General features: G+C 45.6%; 1 protein-coding gene across 2 annotated transcripts in view; it reads right to left on the bottom strand.

Annotated features, from left to right (window-relative positions):
* LOC138265860 (collagen alpha-4(VI) chain-like) overlaps positions 1-24,172 on the bottom strand; it is a 946,529-nt gene that overhangs the window by 541,668 nt on the left and 380,689 nt on the right. Inside the window, exon 8 of one of the 2 annotated variants that reach the window (XM_069213964.1) lies at positions 22,012-22,117. In XM_069213964.1, coding sequence (XP_069070065.1) covers positions 22,012-22,099 — 88 coding nt within the window. In that variant the 5' untranslated portion in view covers positions 22,100-22,117. Of the gene's footprint in view, positions 1-22,011; positions 22,121-24,172 lie in introns of both variants that reach the window. The other variant, XM_069213965.1, reaches the window with a different exon arrangement.

The following is a 24,172-nucleotide window of genomic DNA, read 5'->3' as shown; positions in this document are numbered from 1 at the left end:
TCTGTTTTTCATTGATTAGTAACTGAGCTAAGCATAACACTATGGGGGTCATTACGACCCTGGCGGAAGGCGGAGAACCGGCGGTAAGACCGCCAACAGGCTGGCGGTCTCCCCTCATGGAATTATGACCATGGCGGTTACCGCCATGGTCATCCGCCGGTTCTCCGTTCCGCACGCCAGGGCGGAGACGACCGCCTGGCTGGAGACATGGGTCTCCAGCCCCGCGGCCGTCACTATACCGCCGGCGGTATTTTGACCCGTCTTACTGCCGCGGATTTCCTGCAGTTTGAACCGCCATGAAATCCATGGCGGTAAGAACTATCAGTGCCAGGGAAGTCCTTCCCTGGCACTGATAGGGGTCTCCCCCACCCCCCACCCCCAACCCGACTCCCTCCCCTACACCCACACCACCCCTGCTACCCCCCAAAGGTGGCAGGGCCCCCCTCCCCACCCCTATCCCCAACATCACAGTAACTCACACACACACGACACGCACGCAGGCACCACCTACACACTCATACGCACACACGCCAACATACATGCCTACATACACACACACAGGCAGACACGCACACACATTCAAACATTCACGCACACATCCATACTGACATACCCACAGACATACATGCACTCATTCCCATACACACAACACCCCGCAAGCATACACGCACTCACACCCCCCTTCACATACACACATGCACACCCCCATGCACGCACACAACACCCAACCCTCCCACCCCCTTCCCTCTCGGACGATCGACTTACCTGGTCCGATGATCCTCCGGGAGGGGACGGGAGCCATGGGGGCAGCTCCGCTGACACCACTCCACCAACAGAACACCGCCACGGCGAATCACAGGACGTGATTCGCTGGGCGGTGTTCTGTTGGCGTGGCGGTGGAGGTGGAGCAACCTCCACTTTCCCGCCTCCCGCCAGTATGGCTGTTGGCGGCTTTCCGTCCGAAGAAGGATGGAGAGCTGCCAACGGTCATAATAGGCTGAGTGGAAAACCGCCACCACTGGCGGTCTCCAGCACGGCGGTCCCTCGGCGGTCTTTCAAAAAGACTGCCGAGGTCAAAATGACCCCCTATGTCTTTCTTTAGCAAATGTCTTTTCAGAGGACCTGTGAGGTTTTTTAATGAAAAGATTTGAGAGATACCTTGAATTTCCAAGTACCTATGCCCCAAAAGCCCATTGGGCATGGCTTCATCTGTTATGAGTTGCTTTAGGGCCCAGGTGGGACCTTCATTCATGCTCCTTTACAACGCCCAGTCCTTCTACCCAAAACCCCCCACAGGGCAAGGGTTTTGGATAGTTCAAGTAGGCTCTGGTCACAGAGTGTGGCTTTTGCTATGATCTGCACCAAGACTCTCTGCTTACTGGGCACTGAGCACAAAGCATTGGCTTCACTGCATCCTGTGCATGTTTGCCATGCCCCCAGTTCATACTAGGTATGCATTCGACCACACACAGTTAATTCTACATACAGAAGGTTCACTCCGGCCCCCCACCCCCGTATGCTTGATTCTCCTGCCCACCGAGCCCTCAGGCTAAGGACTGCAAAGTATGGGTACAGGGGCTGGGCTTTGACCAATCCTTTTTTCAGATCTCCAAGCCAGAGCCCACAGTGCACAAGTTGTATATGTTGACAAAGGCCTCAGGTACGTGGTGGGCTTTAGCCACACTCTTTCCCAGTTCCACCACTCCATTCACAGCATGATTGGTAATGGCCTTGAGCCATGTTCAATTATCTCTCTGCACATGAGTTGATCTTTGTAAACCACATACCTTTAATATCTCTACTCCAGATCCCACTGGACATTGTCTTGAGCCTTGCACAGAGAGCTCTAAGTCTTTCAACATATTCACTGCCACAGCCCACTGGGAATGGCACTGAAGTCTCCCAGCACAGTATTTGGCCTTACCCCATACCATGGGCTAAATTCCCTGCTCCCAAATCTCTTGGAATCGGTGTCACACCAAGGGAGCCAAAAGCACCTCAGCATGACAAGCATATTGGCATGACTAGGTCCTCCAAATACATGGCTTTATCTGTCTTTAAGTCAGTTTCTAAGATGGCCCCTTCTGCATATTTGTTTTTCAGTATAAACTGGAAAACACTAGATTTTGCTGCACCTTTACTGCTCTGATGCTCTCTGATGTCAAACATTATAGATGCAGTTTGTTCCACTACGCACCTGTCTGTGATGGGTGCTCCCGCTACTACCCATGCAGACCATGCTAAGACACCTATTATGCCTTTTTGATGATCCTCAAGGTCACTGGAGTGTGGGACATACTTCTACTCCAATTTTGGGAACATGGCTCATTTCATATAGCTTTAGCTCACTGTTCGATGCGTGTTGGTGCGTAGTGCCCAGCAGGTTCACAGCTGAACTCTGAGCAGGGCAGTGTCTCTGTCAAGGTAGAGCAGCTTCTCCATAACTCCATCCCCCTTCATTAAGAGCAGGACAGAGCTTTGCTTTTTGAAATCTTGGGTATCAGGTGTTTGGTAACAAAGATCAGTTTGTGAATGAATGCCTCCAGTATCAATGTACTGCCATAAAACACTGCATGCAACACTCCTTTTCTTAGGTTTATATACTGATGGTCTAAAAGGCATGGCTATAGGAGCTACATCCCTTCAAAAGAACATACAGGGCCATTTCATAGACATGTGCAGTGCCCATGCGCCATGCAAAGAGGTCTATGAGCTGGTTGTGAAACTGCTCCACTTAAAGTACTCATATTAATTCAGAAAATGAACAGGTGTATAAACAGTAGACAATACAACTCAGGAACATGAGGAGGCAGCCACTGCACCATGTTTCCTGGTATGTGCTCCAGATGGCGATGTTTCAGCAAAAACAGGTGCATGTACCATTTCTGAGCATGCATGCTAGCTTATATAGAGCCCCAGGATCACCGAGGTCAAATGTCATTCAATTTTCTTTCCTACTATTTCCTTGTCAAAAAGAAGCACTTGACACTTGGCAACCTCATCTGTACAAAACACTGTGGGGTAGATTTATTATTTTTTCGCTCAACACAGCTCATCAACCACAGACGAGAAAGCAACCTTCTACTGCTCAATACACCCCTTTTCGGGCATACAGTCTGTCACACCTAGCCTTGAACTATGTTGCAGAGGTGTGTGCATGCTGCTTAGCATAAGATTTACAACTGGAAGCATGCCATGCCACTACAAAATCCTATGGCGAGGCAAATTCTTAACAACTACCCTCATTGCACATGTGCTGAACAGTGCAGCACACATGCAATGTGAGCAATGTTTGGAAAAATTAAATTATTTCTCCCTGTTAGCACCTACTTCAAGGAGGCATTATTTTTAATGCCAAGTCTGGTCTACCTATCTTAGTAGCCTCGACTGGGCATCAAAAACTACCAGGTTATGCCTAAGTAACTCAATTGACGCTAAATGACTCTCATCATTATAAATCACAACTTGTTCACAGAAAAGGACATATTTTCAGCCCAAAATACCTTTTGCACTGGAATGTAAACACCCTTGCATGCACCCTTTCACTACAAGTCACTGCATCAGGCCATTGTAACTCACCCATATGGTAGGCCGTCCTAGCCCAGAGGGCACTTCTACCTCTATTGCCCCTAGCAATAGAAGTGGTAACAATAATAGTAGTAATCAGTCCAAAAGAGTAGCTGGGCTCACCTTGGGGACTGTTGTGGGCTCTGGGATAGTGAGCGAGACGACTGAGGCTGTGTTGGTCTCTGATGGGGGCATTGAATTTTCAGCCCTAGCTGCCTGTCCCCTTAAAATAGGTAAGTACAAGCAGCATCCCATAATAAATGGTGTTGAGGCTGAGGTCTACAGGGACACACGTGCCAGTGTCACTATGGTGACTGAAAAACTGGTGTCACTGGAGCAATATCTACTTGGTCACATGTACCAAGTGACTGAGCATCACAATAACACCCCATAGCATTTATTGACTTTAGCTGGGGGTTGGGGGGTTACCGGCCCTAAAATGACTGTAGTGTCCTCTGATCTACCTATAGAAGGTCTGCTAGGTGATGACTTGGAGACTTCAGCTTTGGCTGAAGTGGAATTGGAGGCCCATGCAGCAATTCTGGGCATATCTTAAGCCTGACCAGAGCACAGGCCAAGAAGCAAAGGGAACGGGAAGCCCTGGAGCCTTGAACAATGGCCCAGGATGCTCCTAAAATGAAAAGCAGAAAGGGTAAACAGTTACCCCCTGCTCCAGCTTACAGTGAGGATTCTACTCCTGAGGGAGAGGAATCTCCTCCTTGGGTGGAACCTACACCAGAGGAGCTCAAAGCTGACAAAGCTGAGATCTTGGGTGTAGGTGGGGGGGGGGCACCAGGAAGGAACTCAGTATGGAACAGAAAACCGGTCCCACACTGGAAAACTTAAGGCAGCAAGCTGTAGCACAAGAGGCAGGGGGTGTCAGTGGCACCCACCAGGTGTACTGGGATAACAGTCTCTTTTACTTAGAAGCAAGGGAACCTAAACCTGGTGCCACCAGGAGACTGTTCATCCCTCTGAAGTTCAGGGAGTTCCTATTAACTTTTGCACATGGCATTCCCCTTGCAGGCCACTTGGGGCAAAGCAAGACTTGAAACAGGCTTGTCCCTCACATTCACTGGCCCCATATGTCTGAAGACACCAAGGAGTTTTGTCGCTCCTATATCACCTGCCAATCCAGTGGCAAGAAAGGTGGCACCCCAAAGGTCCCTTTAATTCCACTACCAGTGGTTGGGGTACCCTTTGAGAGGGTTGGTGTTGCCCCCTGGACCCTCCAACAGCCTCTGGAAATAGATTTATACTGGTGGTGGTGGACCATGCCACTAGTTATTCAGAGGCCATTTCTCTTAGCACCACTACAGCTCCTGCAGTGGCCAAACCCTCACAGGAATGTTTTCAAGGGTGGGTTTTCTTAAAGAGGTGTTATCAGACAGAAGTGAAAATTTCATGTCTGCATCCCTTCAAGCCACGTGGAGGAGTGTGGTGTAACTTATAAATTCACCACTCCTTCCCATCCTCAAACCAATGGACTAGTTAAGAGTTTTAACAAACCCCTCAAAGGCATGATAATGGGACTCTTAGAGAAAATCAGAAGGAGGTGGGATTTCCTGTTACCTTGCCTCTTCTTTGCCTATAGGGAGGTTCCTCAACAGGGAGTGGGCTACAGCCCCTTTAAACTTTTGTTTGGACACCCTGTTAGGGGTCCCCTTGCTCTTGTGAAAGAAGGCTGCCAACAACCACTCAAGCGTCCAAAACAGGACATTGTGGACTATGTATTAGGCCTCAGATCTAGAATGTCCGAATACATGAAGAGGGCTTCCAAAATCTTCAGGCCAGCCAAGAATTGCAAAAGCAATTGCTTGATCAGAAGGCTGTACTGACTGTTTACCAGCCAGGACAGAAGGTGTGGGTCCTGGAACGTCTGGCTCCCAGGGCACTCCAAGACAAATGGAGTGGACCACACACTTTTGTGGAGAGAAAGGGTGAGATCACCTATTTGGTTGACCTAAGCACTCCTAAAAGCCCCTGCAGGGTGCTTCATGTGAACCACCTGAAGAACTATTATGAGAGAACTGACATTACCTTGCTCATGGCAACTCATGTGGGACAGGAAGAAGAGAGTGACCCTCTCCCTGACCTCTTTTCCCACAATACAGTGGATAGCTCAGTAGATGGGGTTCTACTTGCAGACTGCCTCTCTCAGTCATAAAAAGATGATTGCAGAAATCTCCTAGGACGGTTCGCTGAACTGTTCTCTCTGACACTTGGTCACACTACATGGTGTGAACACACCATTGACACAGATGGCAGCCTGCCTCTCAAAAGTAAAATATACAGGCAGCCGGATCATGTCAGAGAGTGCATCAGAAAACTGAGGTGCAAAAGATGTTAGACTTAGGAGTTATTGAGCCTTCAGACAGCCCCTGGTGTAGTCCTATAGTGCTATAGTGTTTTGTGTAGACTACAGAGGCCTCAATACTGTAACTAAAACAGATGCTCATCCCATCCCTAGGGCAGATGAGCTAATAGATACACTGGCAACTGCCAAGTAGCTGAGCACCTTTGGCCTCACTGCTGCCAGATCAGACTGTCGGAGGATGCCAAACCAAAAACTGCATTCTCCACTCCTAGTGGATGCTATCACTTTACGGTGATGCCGCCTGGACTAAACAATACCCCTGCAACATTCCAAAGGCTGGTGAATAAAGTTTTCCATGGCCTGGAAAGCTTCAGTGCAGCTTATCTTGATGATATAGCTATGTTTAGCTGCACGTGGGAGGATCACCTGAGCCACCTTGGGAGTGCATTGGAGGCCCAGCAAAAAGCAGGACTCACTATCCAGGCATCAAAATGCCAGATAGGGCAGGGAAAGGTGGTTTATCTGGGCCACCTGGTAGGTGGAGGATAGATTGCAGCACTTCAGGGCAAAATCCAAACTTGGACTGCCCCTACAACTCAAACCCAAGTCAGAGCCTTCCTAGGCTTGATAGGACACTATAGGAGGTTCATCAAGGACTATGGCTCCATTGTAGCCCTCTTAAATGACCGCACATCTAAAAGAATGCCCAAGAAAGTTTTATGGACAACTAGCTGCCAAAAAGCTTTTGATGACCTCAAACAGGCCATGTGCTCTGCTTCAATTCCAAGAATCCCTGATTACACCAAGCAATTTATTGTGCAGACACATGCTTCTAAAGTAGGGATAGGGGCAGTTCTGTCTCAGACAAATAAAGAGGGCCAGGACCAACCCGTAGTTTTCCTAAGCAGAAGGTTGACCCCCAGGGAAAAGCGTTGGTCAGCCATAGAGAGGGAGGCCTTTGTTGTAGTCTGGGCTTTGAAGAAGCTGAGGCCATACATGGTTGGCACTCACTTCCTTGTTCAAACAGACCACAAGCCCCTCCAATGGTTAAAGCAGATGAAAGGTGAAAATCGCAAACTTTTGAGGTGGTCCATAGCCCTACAGGGAATGGGCTATAGAGGGGAACATTGACCTGGGAGTAACCACTCTAATGCAGATGGACTCTCCAGAAAATTCCACTTAGACAATGAAGACTCAACTGGGCAAGGTTGATCTTATTGCCTTTCGCATGGGGGGTGGGGGTTATGTGGGAAAGTACCCTTTTTTTGGCATGGTTACACCCACTTTTTGCTTGCTGTCAGTATGCTTTGACTGTTTTCATTGGGATTCTGCTAACCAGGGCAACAGTGATTGTGCTCTCTCCCTCTAAATTTGGTTGCTCACGATTTTGCACATCCTGCAATTGGCATACTGGTGCCCCCATATAAGTCCCTATTATATGGTACTTAGATACCCAGGCATTAGGGAACCAGGGGTTCCCCATGGGCTGCAGCATGTATTGTGCCACCCATGGGAGCCCATGCAAAATGTGTCTGCAGGCCTGCCATTGCAGCCTGGGTGAAAAGGTGCATGCACCCTTTCAACCACAGGTCACTGCACCAGATGGTAGGCCCTCGTAGCTCAGAGGGCAGAGTGAAGGTGCCTGTGTGTGAGGGCACCCCGGCATGAACAAAAGTGCCCCTACGAACTCCAGCTCCATTACACTGGAATTTGTAAGTGAGGGGAAGTCATTTTACCTGTGTACTGGACACAGGTACACAGGTACACTGGGACACCTGTGTCCAGCCTGTGTCCAACCTGTGTCCAGCTACATAATGATAACTCTGAACCCGGGCATGTTTGGTATCAAAAATGTTTTAATCATACCCCAATACTGTTGCCAGTATTGGTTGTATGATCCCATGCAATTTGAGGGCTCCTTAGAGGACCCCCAGCATTGCTCCTACCAGTCTTCTTGGGATTTCCAGGCAGCCTGCGCAACTGCCGCCCATCAGACAGGTTTCTGCCCTCCTGCTGCTTGACCAGCTGAGGCAGAGGAAGGCAGAACAAAGGATTTCCTGTGGGAGAGGAAGGTAACACCCTTTCCCTTGGAAATAGGTATTTCATGGCTTGGGAGGGGTAGCTTACCAAAGCCACCAGTTTGCTTTGAAGGGCACATTTAGTGCCCTCCTTGCATAAACCAGTTTGCACCAGTCGAGGGACCCCCAGTCCTTGCTCTGGCGGGAAACTGGATAAAGGAAAGCGGAGTGACCACTCCCCTGTCCATCTCCACCCTAGGGGTGGCACCCAGAGCTACTCCAGGTGACCACTTGATTCTGCCATTTTGGGAGCATCTGAGTGGGCAGGTCAGGCAGGTGACTTCACAGCCCCCTCCTGATAGGAGGTCACCCTGGCAGGTGACCAATCCCCCTTCATGGGCTATTTATGGTCTCCGTCTTGGGTGGGTCCTCTGGCTCCATCCAGCAACTGCAACATTTCCCCAGCTGTGTATCATCTGAGGGCAGTGAGTCTTCAGCCTGCACAAGAAGTAATAAGGAATCTCTCTTGGAGTGAAGGAGTCACTTCCTTGCATCTGCAGGTACCAACTGCTGCGTGGATCTGCTCTCGCCCAGAATTGCATGGATGCTGCATCACAGGTGGTGGTCTGGAGTGGTCCCCTTGGTCCTCTCTACCAGCTGTCCAACTTGGGATACAGTAAGAACCGGGACTCTGCAAGAAGAACAGTAACCATGTGCACCGCAACTCTTGCAGCTACCAAGGCCTGTTTGCCCCTCCTCCAAGGGATCTTCAGGCTCTGTGTAGCCCCAGCCTCCAGCAATTCTTCCTCCAAAGCACTGTCTCCTGACTGCTGCCCCAGCGACCAGGGACTCCTCTTCAGATGTGGTGAGTGGGCCTCCCTGTGACTCCTGTGCCTGCTGCTAGCGGGTTGCCTGTGGGTGCTGCCTCCTCTTTTTGTGACTCTCCCAGCTGCTGAGGATCACCCCAGACTCCACTCTTTGGGTCGAGTTCCCTGGACCTTGCTGGTCCTCTCCAGCCTTGCAAACCTTCTTTTCCGTCTCTTGCATTTGCCAAGGCTTCTTTGCGGTTTTCAAGCACCACTAACCAACTGCATCTCGACTTCCGATGTGGGACATCACATGTATCACTTCTGGGACTTCTCTTCGTCTCCTGAGCTGCACTGCTGACCTTCTTAGTCCACTGTCGACCTGGTCCTGCATCCACAGAAGGGGGGGTAGAGGCTCCTGCCACAACCGGACACTCCAACCAAGTTGGACTTGGTCTACTTCCTTTGCAGGTCCTCTTCAGTCAGGATCCACCTTTGGGTTCTTGCACTCTTGGTTGGGACTTACATAATTATTTTCCAAAGTCCTCCTGTTTATTTTGGGGGACACCAGGTACTTACCTCTGCTCTCCTGGTCGCTGGGGGTCACTCTGGTACTCACCTCAAGGGGTTCCTAGTCCCTCCAGCTCCCTTCTATTGGTTCCACTTGCTTAGGTGGGGTACTGCCTTTAACATTCCACTTTTTTAGTATACGGTTTGTCCCTCCCTTAAGGTCCTCACTATTTGCTATTGCTTTTACCAATGCTTATTGCTTTCTATGCTATATACTGATTGCTAATGTGTATATAATATTGTGTTTACTTACCTCCAGTTCAAGGGTTGCCTATTCAGTATTCTAGTATTTGTGTTACTATAATAAAGTACCTTTATTTTTGTAACACTGTGTGGTTCTTTCATGTGTGAGAGTGGTGTGTGACTATAGTGATATTGCATAGCTTTGCATGTCTCCTTGATAAGTCTTGGCTGCTCATCCACAGCTATCTCTAGACAGCCCTGGCTTCCTAGACACCACCTACACTTCACTACTGGGGGATACCTGGACCTGGTATAAGGTGATAACACCATAGGTGCTCACCACACACCAGGCCAGCTTCCTACAGAGTGTACAATGAAAAGCCTCAACTGAGATGCACTAAGTACAAGGTCTTAAACATTTGGGAGCAAAAGAGAAACATAGAAAGAGATTTGCGCTGAAAATCAGCATTTATTTCTAATCATGGCTAAACACTCGGGTGATGAAAGGCAGACAAGGTGTCAGGAGGATGTGATTGAAACAACAGGCACTTACCCTGCAACAGGCAGTGAAGTAGTAGGAAAGGAGAATCCTGCCTCTTAAAGAAAGTCCAGAGAAGAGTCAGGAAGTGTTGAGGAGGATGCCTCTTTCGATGAGATCCTGAGGTCCTGACCACCCCTGTAGAATGCAGCCCACCAGCAGGAAAAACGCCCCCAAGCCCCACAGAGAACGAAACTACAGCACCAAGGTCTACACTGACGAGTGCACCCCTGAGTTACACAGAGGCAGGAAGTTCACAAACCCCAACAGGCCAAAGTATCCCTCTAACTGTGACCTAAATCCTAACCAGTATAAGCCCCCTATTAACCTTTTGAGCTACAAGTACTACCCAAGTTAAGCCCACTCCAAGCATTCAGTTAGCGGCAGGACCTATTGGTATCCCAGATTCCAGAAATCAAACAGAAGGGATAATTGGAACACCCTTACTGGTCACAGAACCCAAAGCGAGCCCATTCCACGACGGATCAGCCCCGCAGAGGCTAAATGCCAGACAAATGAAAACTAAGCTCAAAGAGATTGTCAAGGGAAATGTGGGATTAGATTTTGGGACACTACACAAAGTGAATTGAAGAAACCTCTAAGGTGGCAAGGGAAGTGTATGCCAAGATGGAGACATTAGCAGATGACTGTGAGTATGATCCAATTTAGAGAATGAAATTATAAAGGAATTCTAGGATGACTTCTAGTGGCAGGGACTTAAAGGAGCTGAAACGAAAAGGCTCAAGCAGATTTGTCCCACGTCACAAAGACTCTTCCTAAATGAAGGGAAAATCAAGACAAGCGGTATATCCAAATAGACGAAATCATAACCATTTCAAAGCTGTAAAAGGAAGACCTTGACATGTTGTTTGAGGTGGCAGTCCGAAAGGATTTATTGGCAGAACGGAAGAGAACTGTAGGCTGACCAACACAAGAACCCCCACAAGTAGCAAACACAAAAGTCCCATCCCCAAAAGTGAATGCCAAATTCAATGCCCACCTTAAAACAAAAGTCTCTCAGATGGAAATGGATTGGCCCAGGATCTTCAGAGTCCAACAGAAACCCAAGGAATCCGCCCACACTTATTTTGAGCAACTGGTGCAGGTATACAGGGAACACAGCAACATGAATGATCCCCTTGGTGAGAACATGGGAGGGTTCCTCTCATCCTTTGTGTATTGACTCAGACCAAAGATCAGCTCACAGATAATAAAGGGTGTGTTTGGCTGGCAGTCAAACAGCTTGACGAAATCCTGCTCTATGCGAAGTACAGTAGTGACTCTCTAGAGGCCAGCCTAAAGGGAGTGATAGAAAAATTAATGTCTGCCCAGACAAAGCTGGTGCAGAATGGAGAAGTGAGAGGTATGAGTGTGGGTGACACAGGATTCATTTTAGATGTGAATCCTGGATTAAACATGCTGGGAGTTACCATGCACAATGGAGGAAGTGTGCCTGAGCATGAAAGAGGATGAGGGAGTGTGAATCGTGCGAATATTGGTGCTTTGAAAAAGGTTACTCCATGTCACATTTGCAACAAGGTCAGTCACTAGATGAGGGGGTGTCCCTTTACCCCTCCCAAGATGCAGGTCAATGCTTAAACCTAATAGTTTAGGGGGAAGTTCCTTCAATGCTAAAGTACTCGTCAAACCTAAAACTCCTAAAGCCAGGGTTGCCTCAAGCTTCATTGACGCCTATGCAAAAGCAGAACAGGAGTCTCCATTTCCAGGTCAATTGCAAACTCAGCAAGTCCTGTATGTGAATCATTCTTCAAAGATCCCCATCATGTTGAAAAGTTATTAGCACTCGAACAGGTGCAATGAAGGTTCCTGAGAGGGGAGGAGGATTACGTACTTGGCGCAGTTCTGGAAGCAAATCAGAATAGCCCTTTGTTGAGGGAGACATTAGTGGCCACCCCGTGTCCTTTTTGCGAGACACCAGAGCCACTTGTTCAACAATGCAGATGATTGAGCTTCTAAACCTACCCCTATTGGGAATAGAGGTCCAAGTCGTATGCATTTCAAATCAGCAGCACACAAATCAAGTTTCAGCTCCTGTACCAGTAAATATAGAGACCATCAGAAACCGACATTAATTTGTTATTTGTGACTCAAGCTCTGTGAATCTCCTTGGGGGAGATCTATTATGTAAGCTCATCTGCGTGATATAATGCACGCCTGAGAGATGTGAATCAGAAATTCATGCGGGGGATGCTGAGTTCAAATTAAATTAGCAGGATTCTGAAGTACGGATGCATCCTGTTTTTACAAAGGAATATTTGTCCCCTGAGATAAAGGAAACTGTAAAGTATACATGTAAAATCTGCAACCACCATGCGGTTCTACCCTAGCACAGTACATCAGTGACTTGCTTTTGGCATTGAAACAAAAAGAAGCTTGCAGACTGGGCACCATAGCCCTGTTCACCCATTTCACTGACAGTGGGCATGAGGTTCCCCGAGAAATTACATTACTGCCAAAAAGAGGTAAAATACTTACTTACACCAGATTGAGATGGGAGCCAGAAGATTGTCCCCAGACTGCATTGAGGTGGTTCTCAGAATGAAATTCCTGACCACACAGAGAGAGATGCGCATGTTTTTGGGCAAGGTTGGCTACTGCCCGCAATAGATTCTCAATTTTTTCCTAGCCTGCGAAGGCCCTATCAAGGCTTACGCACAGTCAGTGACCTGATACCAAGGAATGACAAGAGCATGGAAGCCTTGCAAGAGCTCCAAAGTTTACTCTGTAGTTCACCCACTCTTGGAATGCCAGACTACACCAAAAATGTTGTAATGTTCTGTCATGAACAAGATGGGTGTGCATTGTATGTGTTGACGCAAACCCATTTTTTCCACAAACTTTATTGCATTTTTTATTTAAACACAGTCAGCATCATCCAATAAACATTTTTAAGTTAGAACGGTTTACTGAATTGATAGGATGATAGTCACAGTAAGTGTCCTTCATTACAGTAGAGTGTATGACATACAAGAGTAAAGCAGATTATCATGAGAATTTATCAGTAGTACACAAATAATACAAACTGTGAAGTTATATGAACTAAATAAATGAATTGGACATTGTCACTGTGGGTAATAAATGTGTCATAATCCATGGGTGTTTAATGATAGTGTTCTAAGCTTGTAACCAATGGGTGCTAGGAGTGCGGTTTTGAAGCCCTGTGGCTTACCTGCCTGTGACTCTTGACCCTGTATTCGTAGCACTCCCTGGTTGTCTCAAAGCGGCTGGAGCAGTGAGCTTAAGTATACAAAAGACTGAAAGCACTGTGACAGGTCACCCATTAATTGTCATGGTACCCCATTCCATTGAGAGTCTCACAACCCATACATGCACACTGCATCTCGATAAAAGCCGCCTAACTCGCCTTGAGAGAATCCTCTTTAGTGCAAGAAATGTATCTTTATGTTGCTGCAATGTCCTCAACCCCGTGACTGTGCTACCTACCCCAGACAAAGGCGATGAATGTGAGTTCAACCATAACTGTGTTGATATAATGGAATTATGCATAAAACTGAGACAAGTCATAGTGGATGTGCCCCTCAATGACCAGATCAGACCTTGTTTGTTGATGGCTTTAAGAGACGGTTGTGTTTTTTTAAGAGCAGCTTGTGCCGCCCCTGCCTTGAGTGGATTAGTAGAAGCATCCTACCTACGCCATGTACCTTCTGCACATGTGGCTGAATTGTTTGCTCTAATGAGAGCCTGGTGCACTTCTGACAGACTGAGAGTCACCATTTACACCGAGAGCCAGTATGTGTTCAGCGTTGTGCATGATTTCGGCGGTTGTGGTCCCAGAGAGGCTTTTTAACCTCATTGGGTTTTACTACAAAGAATAGCTTGTACATTTTGAACCTGTTGAATACACTCTGACTGTCAAAGGATATCACAGTGCTGAAGAGTGCTGCACACAAGAGTGGCAATGATGTTGTCACTCGAGGGAATCGCTATGCACATGAAGTTGCTCGCTACTGCGATGTTGAGTCCAGCACATTTCACATGAATGAAGCATTCAGTGCTGAGGGAGAAGCAGTTTCAAATATGTTATTAAAATACAGACCTTTATCGAGTCAAGGGAGATACAATATGAAGCCACCACAATTGAAAATGAGAAATGAGAGAAAGCAGGGTGTATGAAGAAAGCTAGTGACATTTTGGTGTCAAGTGACAGTGAACCTGTCTTGCCCGATTCTTTGTTACCCACCATGATAAGACACATGCATGGCATGACTCACGTATGTCGAGATGGTATGGTGCTAACCTTAATACAATACCGGCACAATCCTGAATTTCAAAACATGGCAGAGAGTCTTTGCCAGATATGTATTGTGTGTCAGAAGCAAAATGTTGGTAAAAAGGTTGTAGTCACATAGCAAGATGGGTTGATCCTTTCAAACATCTCCAAATTGATTTTGTAGAGATGCCAAATGTACCCTATTGAGGTACTTTTTGGTCATTGTTTTTATTTTCTCACTGGGTCGAGGCATATCCCACCCGGAGATGTAACAGTTAGACAATTGCCAGGCTACTATTGAAGGATTGATTCCTTATTTTGGCATGCCAGTTCACCTCGAATCTGATCAAGGAAGCCACTTGAAGAATGAAGTCATGCACGTTACTGTGCACTACCTTAGGGATCGACCAAAGAGTTAACTGCAGTTACAGACAGAAACGTAAGGATTAGGTGAGAGGATAAATAGGGCAATCAAACCAAAACTGGCCTATGCATGCCCCCCTAAGTCTCTTAAGTGCCCCAATGCATTTTTCTCGTTACTCTTGAGCATTCAAAGCTCTCCTTGTAGGAGAACAGGAGTCTCTCCCATGAGGTTCTGATGGGGAGAGCCAAGATAATCCCTTCAGTTCGAGCAGCTGCTCTTCACAGATGGTTTAGTCCTCAACTATTGAAAATGACTGGCTGCTGTAGTGAGATTTATCTCTCACCAGGTACACGTTACAACCCCATTTGTGAGTGTTGCCCCATGCAATGATTTGAACCCTGGAGATTGGGTTCATTTCAAAAGGCATTTTCGCAAGTCCTACTCAGAAGAGCTGTGGAGAGTCTTGTACTAGATCATTCCAACGACCAAAACACCTGTAAAAAGTGTGCTGGATTGCCAAATTCGTTACGATCCTCCCAACTTAAGAGGGTGAGATGAGCACAGGACTGCTACTGCTGAGTCCATCCCACTCTGAAATTTCTAAAGCATCCAAGGAGGAGGAAGACGACAATCTAATGTCTCTTAGCCTTCAGCAGAGTGGCAGCAGTCTTAAGAGCAGAGTGAGAATGCAGCTAAATTTGCCAAAACTCAAGACTCCAGACTGAGGCTGCGTATCTGCAGGAAAGCAAAAACACCATGATAAGACACATGGAACAAGTAGCTTGGGGTCTGAGAGCAGAGACGGAGAAATGATCAAGGAAGACTCTGTCTCCGAAAGTGAACCAGTCCCTCATGAGTTGGAAATACCCAGCACTCCTGAAGGAAGGGTGCATCTTGAAGAAAGCTAGCCAAAGACAGGGCTTAAACAGAAGTGACTGCGATCTAAGACCAAAGGACCGGAGTCTATTAAGGAAGTTAGCTAATCAGAAGAACAAAAGAAACAGGTGCAGTCAGAATTCAGTTACAATGACTTGAATCTGACAGAACTTAAGAGACCCATGAGAGAATGAAAAGTCAATCAGAAATACTGAGGCCTTGATTGAATTTACTTAGTGCAAACTGACAACGCAGATGACTGCTTGACTTACCTTGACGAACCTCCATGACTGAGTAATGTGACCAAAAAATTTAACTCAAGAGACCTTTCTGACAAGCTAAAGAAAAAATGAGTAAGACAGGGCAACAGTCAGAGGGCAATAGGCCTTTAGACATCCACACTGCATAGTAACTATCACAGTAGTTTATGAGAAAGAGTAGAGACTATGGGGTAGAAACAAGAGAATACTAACCATTAATACAATTACGAATACTTGCTTGATCAGATATGAGACGAAAATGGTGCAGAAATCCTACAAAATTGCCCTAGTAATAATGGTAGTCGCCATCACTGTTTCAGTAAATTGGGTGGATGTTAGACCTCTATCTGATGGAGAGAAATGCTGGAACAAAGAGGGCTAACAATACTAGCATAAAAGTTGCAAATAATGATCACTGTGAGAGTAGATTTTCCCATGTTTCCAATTCCCAGAGTGTTTTTAGTTTTAATGTCTATTTTCAAATGTTGGCCAGATATATTAAGATTAAGAATGTTAAAATTTGATGTCTGTTTCTAACTTCCAGCTTTTGCAACCAACAGATCAGCATATCATAATTTACCACTTTCTTATGCCTTTTCCTGCAGCATATTTGTGAACCTGTTTTATAACCAGAGATCAACAATGTTGTTTTATTCAAATTAAGAATGTTCTTTAAAGAAGTATTGTTCGTTAGAGATGCCAATCTGTATCTTTGGCGGAGTAAGCATCCTTACTGTCTTTCTAAGGCTTTCAAACAAATAGACATGAGTACATGATGAAATTCTTTACCGTGCTAACTCATGTGATCATCACTAATCCCAATGTGTATGACCTAACCTGCAAAATGAGTTAAGATTACAGATCCTTTATAGATTAATTGAATGACAGGATAAGGAAGGAAGACAAAAAGGTAAGGAGTGAAAGTAAAGTTAGGGAAGGTGGAGGAAGAGAGAAGGGAGAAAAGACAGATCCACATCCAAAACTGACTTTAGACATAGATAAAAGAGGGATGTTATGCATAGTGCATAGAAAAGAGGTAAATGAGACAGTGAAAGACATAGGATGAAGTGAGTGTGACCATAGATATTTTGTTAAAGGTGCACTTCTAAAAGAATTAGAGGTGAATATTAAAGGAATATACTGTATGTTTGATTTGTCGCTTATTTTCAGATGCTGCACGACTGGGGAGAGAGGTGTTAATGTTGCTTTAGTTTTCCTAAAGATCTACCACACAAATAACTTAAATGCAAGACCCAACATATCTGAAAACAAGCAAATGCAGTTTTGGACAGATAATCAGCAACATTTTTGGTGCACTAATTCCCTTCAGTTGGAGTAGCCTTCAGCAATGTTAGGATTAGAAAGCTGTCAACACTAGCGGATAGACTACTAACAAATAACGCAGGAGCTTTCACTGTTATTGACAAAGAGCTGCTTGCAATAAGAGCTAAGATAATACAAAATCACCTCATGCTCGATACGCTTTTAGCAAAGCAAGGCATAATTTTCAAAGTAACCCATGCGAGGGAAGGCATACATTCCCCAAGTAGATAACCACCTTGAAAGCTACATCACTAACATTACTTTATGGGTTGAAGGAACTAGAAGGGACAGGTGCCTGGGAAGGAGCAGGTTCAATATGTAGCATGATTGGAAAGGGATTTGCCAAAATAGGTGAATGGTTAAGAAGTGTAGGAATACTAAAATTGCATCAAACCCATCTGCTAATAGTGCTAATAAGTGTGGTATGCAATCTTCTTTTCTTTAAATACTGCAAGAGAATTTCATCTAATGAAGGGTGTAGGAAGCTGGCTCTCTATGTGGTGCACTAAAAAGTACACCATGCAGAGAGTCCAGTAGATCCCCAACTGGTTCCAGAGGCTAAAGTAGATAAATACTAACGCTCTCTTTTGTGCTAGTATGGGCGAGCAGTTAGGCTTATCAGAGGGCAGTGCTAAATGACACACACACACACACAAAGAATAAATCCGAGACCAAATGAGAAAAATAACACTGCTTTTTATATGTTTTCAAACCATGAACTTTGTTCACAAGTAAGCATTGTTTTTGTTATAGATTTTCACAGGTAAATAAAGTGTTCAAACCTGTGTGCCTTTACGCACAATACAATCCTATGGCAGGAAAAGTAAGCGATGCATAAAGATAGATAAAGTTGGTTTCAAGGTTTCACCTTCAGGGTTTGGAGTCGTTGTGGGTCAAGGTCCAAAGCACTACCAGCAGTTCTTCGGGAGGCACCCGGGTTTCACTGGGAGCAGGGCGCTAGTGTGGTTGTAGCTGGGCGCGCTACAGTGAAGGTGGGCCACTTGGAAACAGGCTGCACAGGGGGACTTGGGGACAAGTCTGAGAGCTCCCAAACGGGGACTTGGGTCAGAAGGAGCCTTAGAGCAAGGGGGTACCGCTGGTTCTTTGGTATCCGGCCAGAGCGGCTCGTGTCCAGAGTGGTTAGGGCAGCTGGGTTGTTGCACAAAGATGCTCCTCGCAGTTAGGGGCCAACAGCTGCCGGGGGCAAAATCAGGAAGTGGGTCCCAGTGATGCTGATGTCCCTCTACAGCTGCTCGGTCCTGGTGCAGTGGGAATCTAGAAAGGACTCTCACTGTTGGTGCTTGGTGCAGGGCCTGGCGGTTGGTGCTGCATGGCTCTGGTTGGTCCTGGCGTCTTCTCACTTGGTGTGGAGACTGATCTGGTCGTCCAGAGCATGAGTATCTTCTTCTGGTTGTCTGCAGTGTTGGTCGGGCCAGGGAGCTGCAAAGTGGTGGACCAGACTCTGCTTGTCGGTGCCTGCGGTCTACAGGGAAGTAGCTCCTCTACCCAAAGGGAGACTGGTGGCAATTTTGGAGGTGCTGGATGCTACCTGAGGCTTTGGTAGTTCTCCAGCTTGCAGGACCAGTCAATCTGTCGCGATTGTTGAGAGACTTGCGATCAGGCAGGGTTTTGCGTCAAAAGATCTCAGCTCTTGTACCGTCTCTGCCAGGCAGTGACTCTTCTTTGTCCTTCCTCTCTTAATCTGTCGAATCTGAGTTTTTGGGTTCAGGGGTGCCACCTAAATACTCAATTTAGGGAAGTTAAGGGGATTGACAGGTAGCATCTAATGGGTTGCCTACCTGTAGTCCCTACATCCTTTAACTCGGACCCTAGAATGCTAATTACATCCAAAACAAGATGGAGGAATATGAATAGTAGTGTACACATCAGCTAGTCCACCTTAGGGGTGGAACTGACATAATGTGGGCACACCTCCTAATCTTACTAATTTTCCGATCCATCTTGCTGGCAAGAAGTGGGGTCAGGACAGTGGGGTGGTCATCTCCACCATCTGGAGAAACCTGGGTCACATAACAAAGGCAGGTTGGCCTTTGAAGCTTCCTACCCTCGGAAGCACATTCAGTGTGGAGGAGGTGTCAATACTTCCGCGCAGAGCAGGCTTTTATCCTGACCTCCGAGAGCACAAGCTGTCACCTCAGGAGATCAGAAACATGTCTAAGGTAGCTGAACTGGTTGAGACCAGTCAGTCAATACACTATTAGTTTTTCAGGGGGTCCCTTTAAGGTGTCCTCTGGGTGCATGTATCAATAAATCCTTCACTGGAATCAGTGAGGGTTTATTAATATGAAATATTTGATACCAAACATCCTTATGTTCAGGGAAGCCATCATGTAGCTGAAGATCTTGTGTTGACCAGTGACCAGCACATATATTTAGAATGGCTTCCCCGCACATTTACAATGTCTAAGAATTGGCAAAGACATAGTAGAGGCATATTTGCTCATGCATATATGCCTTCGCTTGTAATATAATGCACCCTGCCGTAGGGCTGGAAGGCCGTATAGGGGTGGCTTACAGATATTACAAGCAGTTTTAAGGGATATGGCATACAAGTGAGTGTTTTTAATTTTGGGAGAACCTTGCCACATAATCTGCATTGGCAGTCTGCATAAGTTTGGTTTTGGGTCCCTCAGAATGGCACAAGTTGAGCTGCAGCTCTGAGGGGCCCTTTTGGTGCCCATGCCCTAGGTACCTGTGGTACCGTTTACTAGGAAGTTGCAGAGGAGCTAAAGGGTCTGGTCACTTGGGGATCAAGTGACCAGGTTGTCTTGTTTTGGAAAGAGAACGCTGGCACTGGGGACCTGGCTAACAGGAACCCAGTGCACTTCAGTCAAAGTTGCATCTAAAAACCAGGCAAAAGTTTGGGGGGTACTGCAATCAAAACTCAGCTCCTTACAAAGGGTTAAAAAAAGAGGAAAAGAAACCAACATCAACAACTGGGAGGAAAAGAAAAAGGATCGATGTTGAGGTTAAGGTGTTATAGAGCGACCTTTTATGACGACATGAAGGGGGTAGAAAGATCCAAATTATAGAGTTCTAAACTGTAACTAATGTCCTGCAACAGAATGATAGACGGAGTGTGATGATTTCAAGAATCATGGGGATGTGAAATTGCACTGTTTAAAATTCAGTAATCACAATGTAAGAATTCAGGATTCAGCTAAACCATTTTCACAGTGAGGTTGTATTCTAACATGTGACTCAAGCTTCTCATTTATACTTGCTATAATAAAGAAATAATAGGCTTAACTAGACGAGAGAGTGGTTTTCTGTAGCTAAATGAGCAGGGTGTACTTTCCCAAGGACAGAGATGTTGTCCCAGACTGAATAACACACTATGTAACATTTCATGTGCCGAGAACATGTTGTGTACGCCAGACCTCCATGTAGTAGAATAGTGATAAAAATATTTGAATGTATTTCATCACAACTCTTGCTACTTTGCTTGATTCTATTGGCTAAGGGCATGTGAACCATGTATTGAAGTAGTATATGTATGAAGCTTTTCTTTAAAGTACTATAAAGGAATGTGATTTATTAATGTTAAGGGGGATCCTGTTCCACTTATTGGAGTCAAATCTGTTGGATTTTCACTAGAACTTTATTGATTTGTTGACGAAGCTTATGCTTATGTACTTTATTTTAGTAAATCTTTAAGCTGGTATTCTTGTCTGTCGGTCTTGAACGGAAATGCCTGAGTCTTGCCATCTGTACCTGTACATTTTAAATTTAAGGTAGACGAGACCAGCGAGGAGCACCAAAGTCTTACAGGGCCTACACCTTTTCCGATCCGGTGAATGTGCCCTCAGTAAGGCAAAAATAGAGAGAGGGTTAGCGTTTTGACAGGCCCTCTGCATAGTTCATGTTCAGTGTGCAAGGCTGTATATGGCATGGGTTCCGGCAGGGAAGGAGTTGCTAAACCCCATTTTCAGCATTATGTTGTCGAATGTAGTTTATAGATTTCAGTTCCACAATTACTTATAAAAATCAAGGCAATTAAATGTAGTTTTAGTCGGTTACTGAGATTTTGCCAACAGATTTTGACAAATTTCTCTGCAGACTTTTACAGCTTTTTGACAAGAATTTGACTACCTCAGGTTACAGATACTAACAAGCTAACGGTGCATGAACAGCCCTACCACGTAAAGGCTTTGTAGTCACGCCACTCCCTCAGCTTGTACCTTACGTTCAATAGAGGCAATCATGTTGCTAAATCTCAGAATGAGAGATGGTGATTGACTAGTAAGGCTGAACATTTAATATAGAACTAGCGATGCAAAAATAAACTCACCAAGCATCTTCCATTTACTTGCCCCTCTGTAGCCTCCCTCCTTTTTGTCTTGGAAAATTCCCAGGCATGAGAAATACACAGTGGGAAAGGGATGCTTCTACTTTACAAAAACATGCTCTTCCAGAAACTGCATAAATACATTGAGCATGGCACCTTGCAGCTCGCCTCTCTGTTTATTATTTATTTTAAGCATAAGGTTTGACTCATGTGGCAACCTTGCATGCACTGAGGCGAACTCTGTATTATTGGCACCAGGAAATGATCAATCATATGTGGTACTGCTCAGCATACTGGAACTGAGGGGAAACATCTTTTAACATGCAGTCAACGCATGTATTTACCCTGCATCCTTTACAATGCAGATGGCTTTATCACACATGCCTTTGCCACACATGGTAAGTATATGTACCATCTATATATATATATATATATATATATATATATATATATATATATATATATATGTGTGTGTGTGTGTGTGTGTGTGTATATATATATATATTTTTTTTTTAAGTAGCAGCAGTGCGTGCTTTGTTCACACAGACACACAGAGCACAGCTCTTTTGAATGTTTAGGAACATATGGATTAATAGTGCACGTGGAAGGCTTTTGTTTGCATACACACCTGTTTGCTGACCGTATGCTCCTGGCACATGAGCCACCAAAATGGAGGACATAACGAGCAGGAACTTAACTAGACCGACCGACTCCATTCACAGGCAGGATGACAGCTACTGCAAGAGAACAGATAAAGTGATGAGGAAGCGGCATGTACCGTACAAAGTCAACCAACACTTAATATCATCGGCCTCTGAATGAACATCAATTTGCACTCGATGTCCACACCCCTATGTGTCTTCAAGCACATCGGTGGGCACCGCGAAAAGCTTGCTTTGGTGTGAAGTGTGAGGAGAAAGCGGCAGCGGTCATGGTCAGCAGTGGCACGTGTGCTGGCTGTCAGAGGCAATGGGAGGAGCTGGTACTGGTGGACAATGTGAGCAGCAATCACGGTGGAAATTATGTGCTAGTGAACATTTTGAGGAGTCAACATTAGTGTGCAGGGAATGAAAGGAGTTTGCACTGGAAGGCAGTGACAGGCACCTGTATAACACTTCACCTCCCTATAAGACAACCCAATGAAGTGCTGAAATATGAAAACTTTACCGACAATAAATTACTCCAAACATCTCCTGATGCAAGCTTGCGCTCCAGGCACATTGCCCCAAATACAGCCATGCCACAACGATACTGTGCACCATAACTTCTTACCCAAATGACTAAAATGACTGAAGAGCACACCCACCGGACCATGATTTATCAGTCGGGTACACTAACTGGATATTAAGCAGGTTCTGTACCTGTTCATATACCCAATAAACACCGGCACGCACTTTAACAATGGCAAGTTCGCCCCAGCGCGACCAGACTACGTGTCAGACTACACTCTCTTCGCTCAGTTCTTCATACATAGGGATACAGAAACCACACACTCTCCAACTAAACATGCAGCTGAGCTCTGTCTGCAACTGCTCCAGATAATTTGGGAGCTATAATGCTATGGTGGCTGTGTGCAAAATACATATTAGATTATACAAATCTAATTGGGGTAAGTTCAAAGGGTCGGAAGATCTGTCCCAGCACAGCAAAGCACAATGGCACAACCAAACATCATTTCACAATAGCAACAACATAGATCGCACCTACTCATCTCAGCGTGAGGTAGAAGTGCCAACCTCACTTTCGCCCATCAGGTAAAACCACATTTACAGTCAAAAAAATATAATATGCCAAGTAACTGGTGATCTCTGAGCTATGCAAATATCCCAAACATTATAGGAAACCTACATGCTATTAGAAGACCTGACAAAACAAGACTGAGACACGGATATAGGGAGACAAAGGTATAAGGTGAAGTATATTATGAGGATAGTGAGGCCTTGAGAAAAATTATGCCTTTGGAAAGATTTCCCTTCTTTTTCTTCTACTGAGCTAGACAACTAATTAAAATCCACATTTTAGAACTGCGCAAGCCCAGCAGTCTGACATTAGAATCAACCTAAATAGTATCTGCAAGAAAATCAGACCCATATACCCCACATGCCCACTCACACAAGCATCCACTGATACTTACGAAAGTACAGTGGTAACTTCCCTACAGCATGAGTTCTACCAATGACCCACACCCACGCTGTGATACACTCAGCAACAGCCCTAAATACACCTCACTCTAGAGCAGTGGTCTCCAAACTTTTTAAAGCTGCGCACCCCCAGTTGAAAAATAAAAATCCTTGGCCCCCCCTCAGAATACTTCGCAATTATTTTTTGAAGATTGCAATGTTTAAATATGACTAGACCTATTTAAACATTGCAGTTAAGTACTGTTACCTTTATAACAATGCAATAACACGCGTCTGCTTAAAACAAAGCATCTGTACAATGTTTATTTGGTCAGAGCCTGGCGCCCCCCCTGGGATCACTTGAGGCCCCCCAGTTTGAAGACCTCTGCTCTAGAGCCAGCAAGTTGCGACGATCTACTCCTCTCTCCCTTTGACTAACAACCGCGGGCCAAGCTCTGCATAGAAACATTTTCACTATGTAGGGCCTGGTCTGTCCACGTAAAGGCAAACCCACAACTGGAGAAACACACATCCTCAAGTAAAAGTGCCAAGGAAGCAAGTACTTTCTCGAGCATGCCCTTTATAAAAACTGCATAACATTTTCTTCAATTATGACGATCACAGCCACAAGGAAAGGCTGTGGAAAAAGAGTACTGCAATGACAGTACA

The sequence above is a fragment of the Pleurodeles waltl genome, chromosome 11 (genome assembly GCF_031143425.1).
Source record: "Pleurodeles waltl isolate 20211129_DDA chromosome 11, aPleWal1.hap1.20221129, whole genome shotgun sequence".
NCBI classification, from domain to species: Eukaryota; Metazoa; Chordata; class Amphibia; order Caudata; family Salamandridae; genus Pleurodeles; species Pleurodeles waltl.
This window is presented reverse-complemented; position numbering and strand designations above follow the sequence as displayed.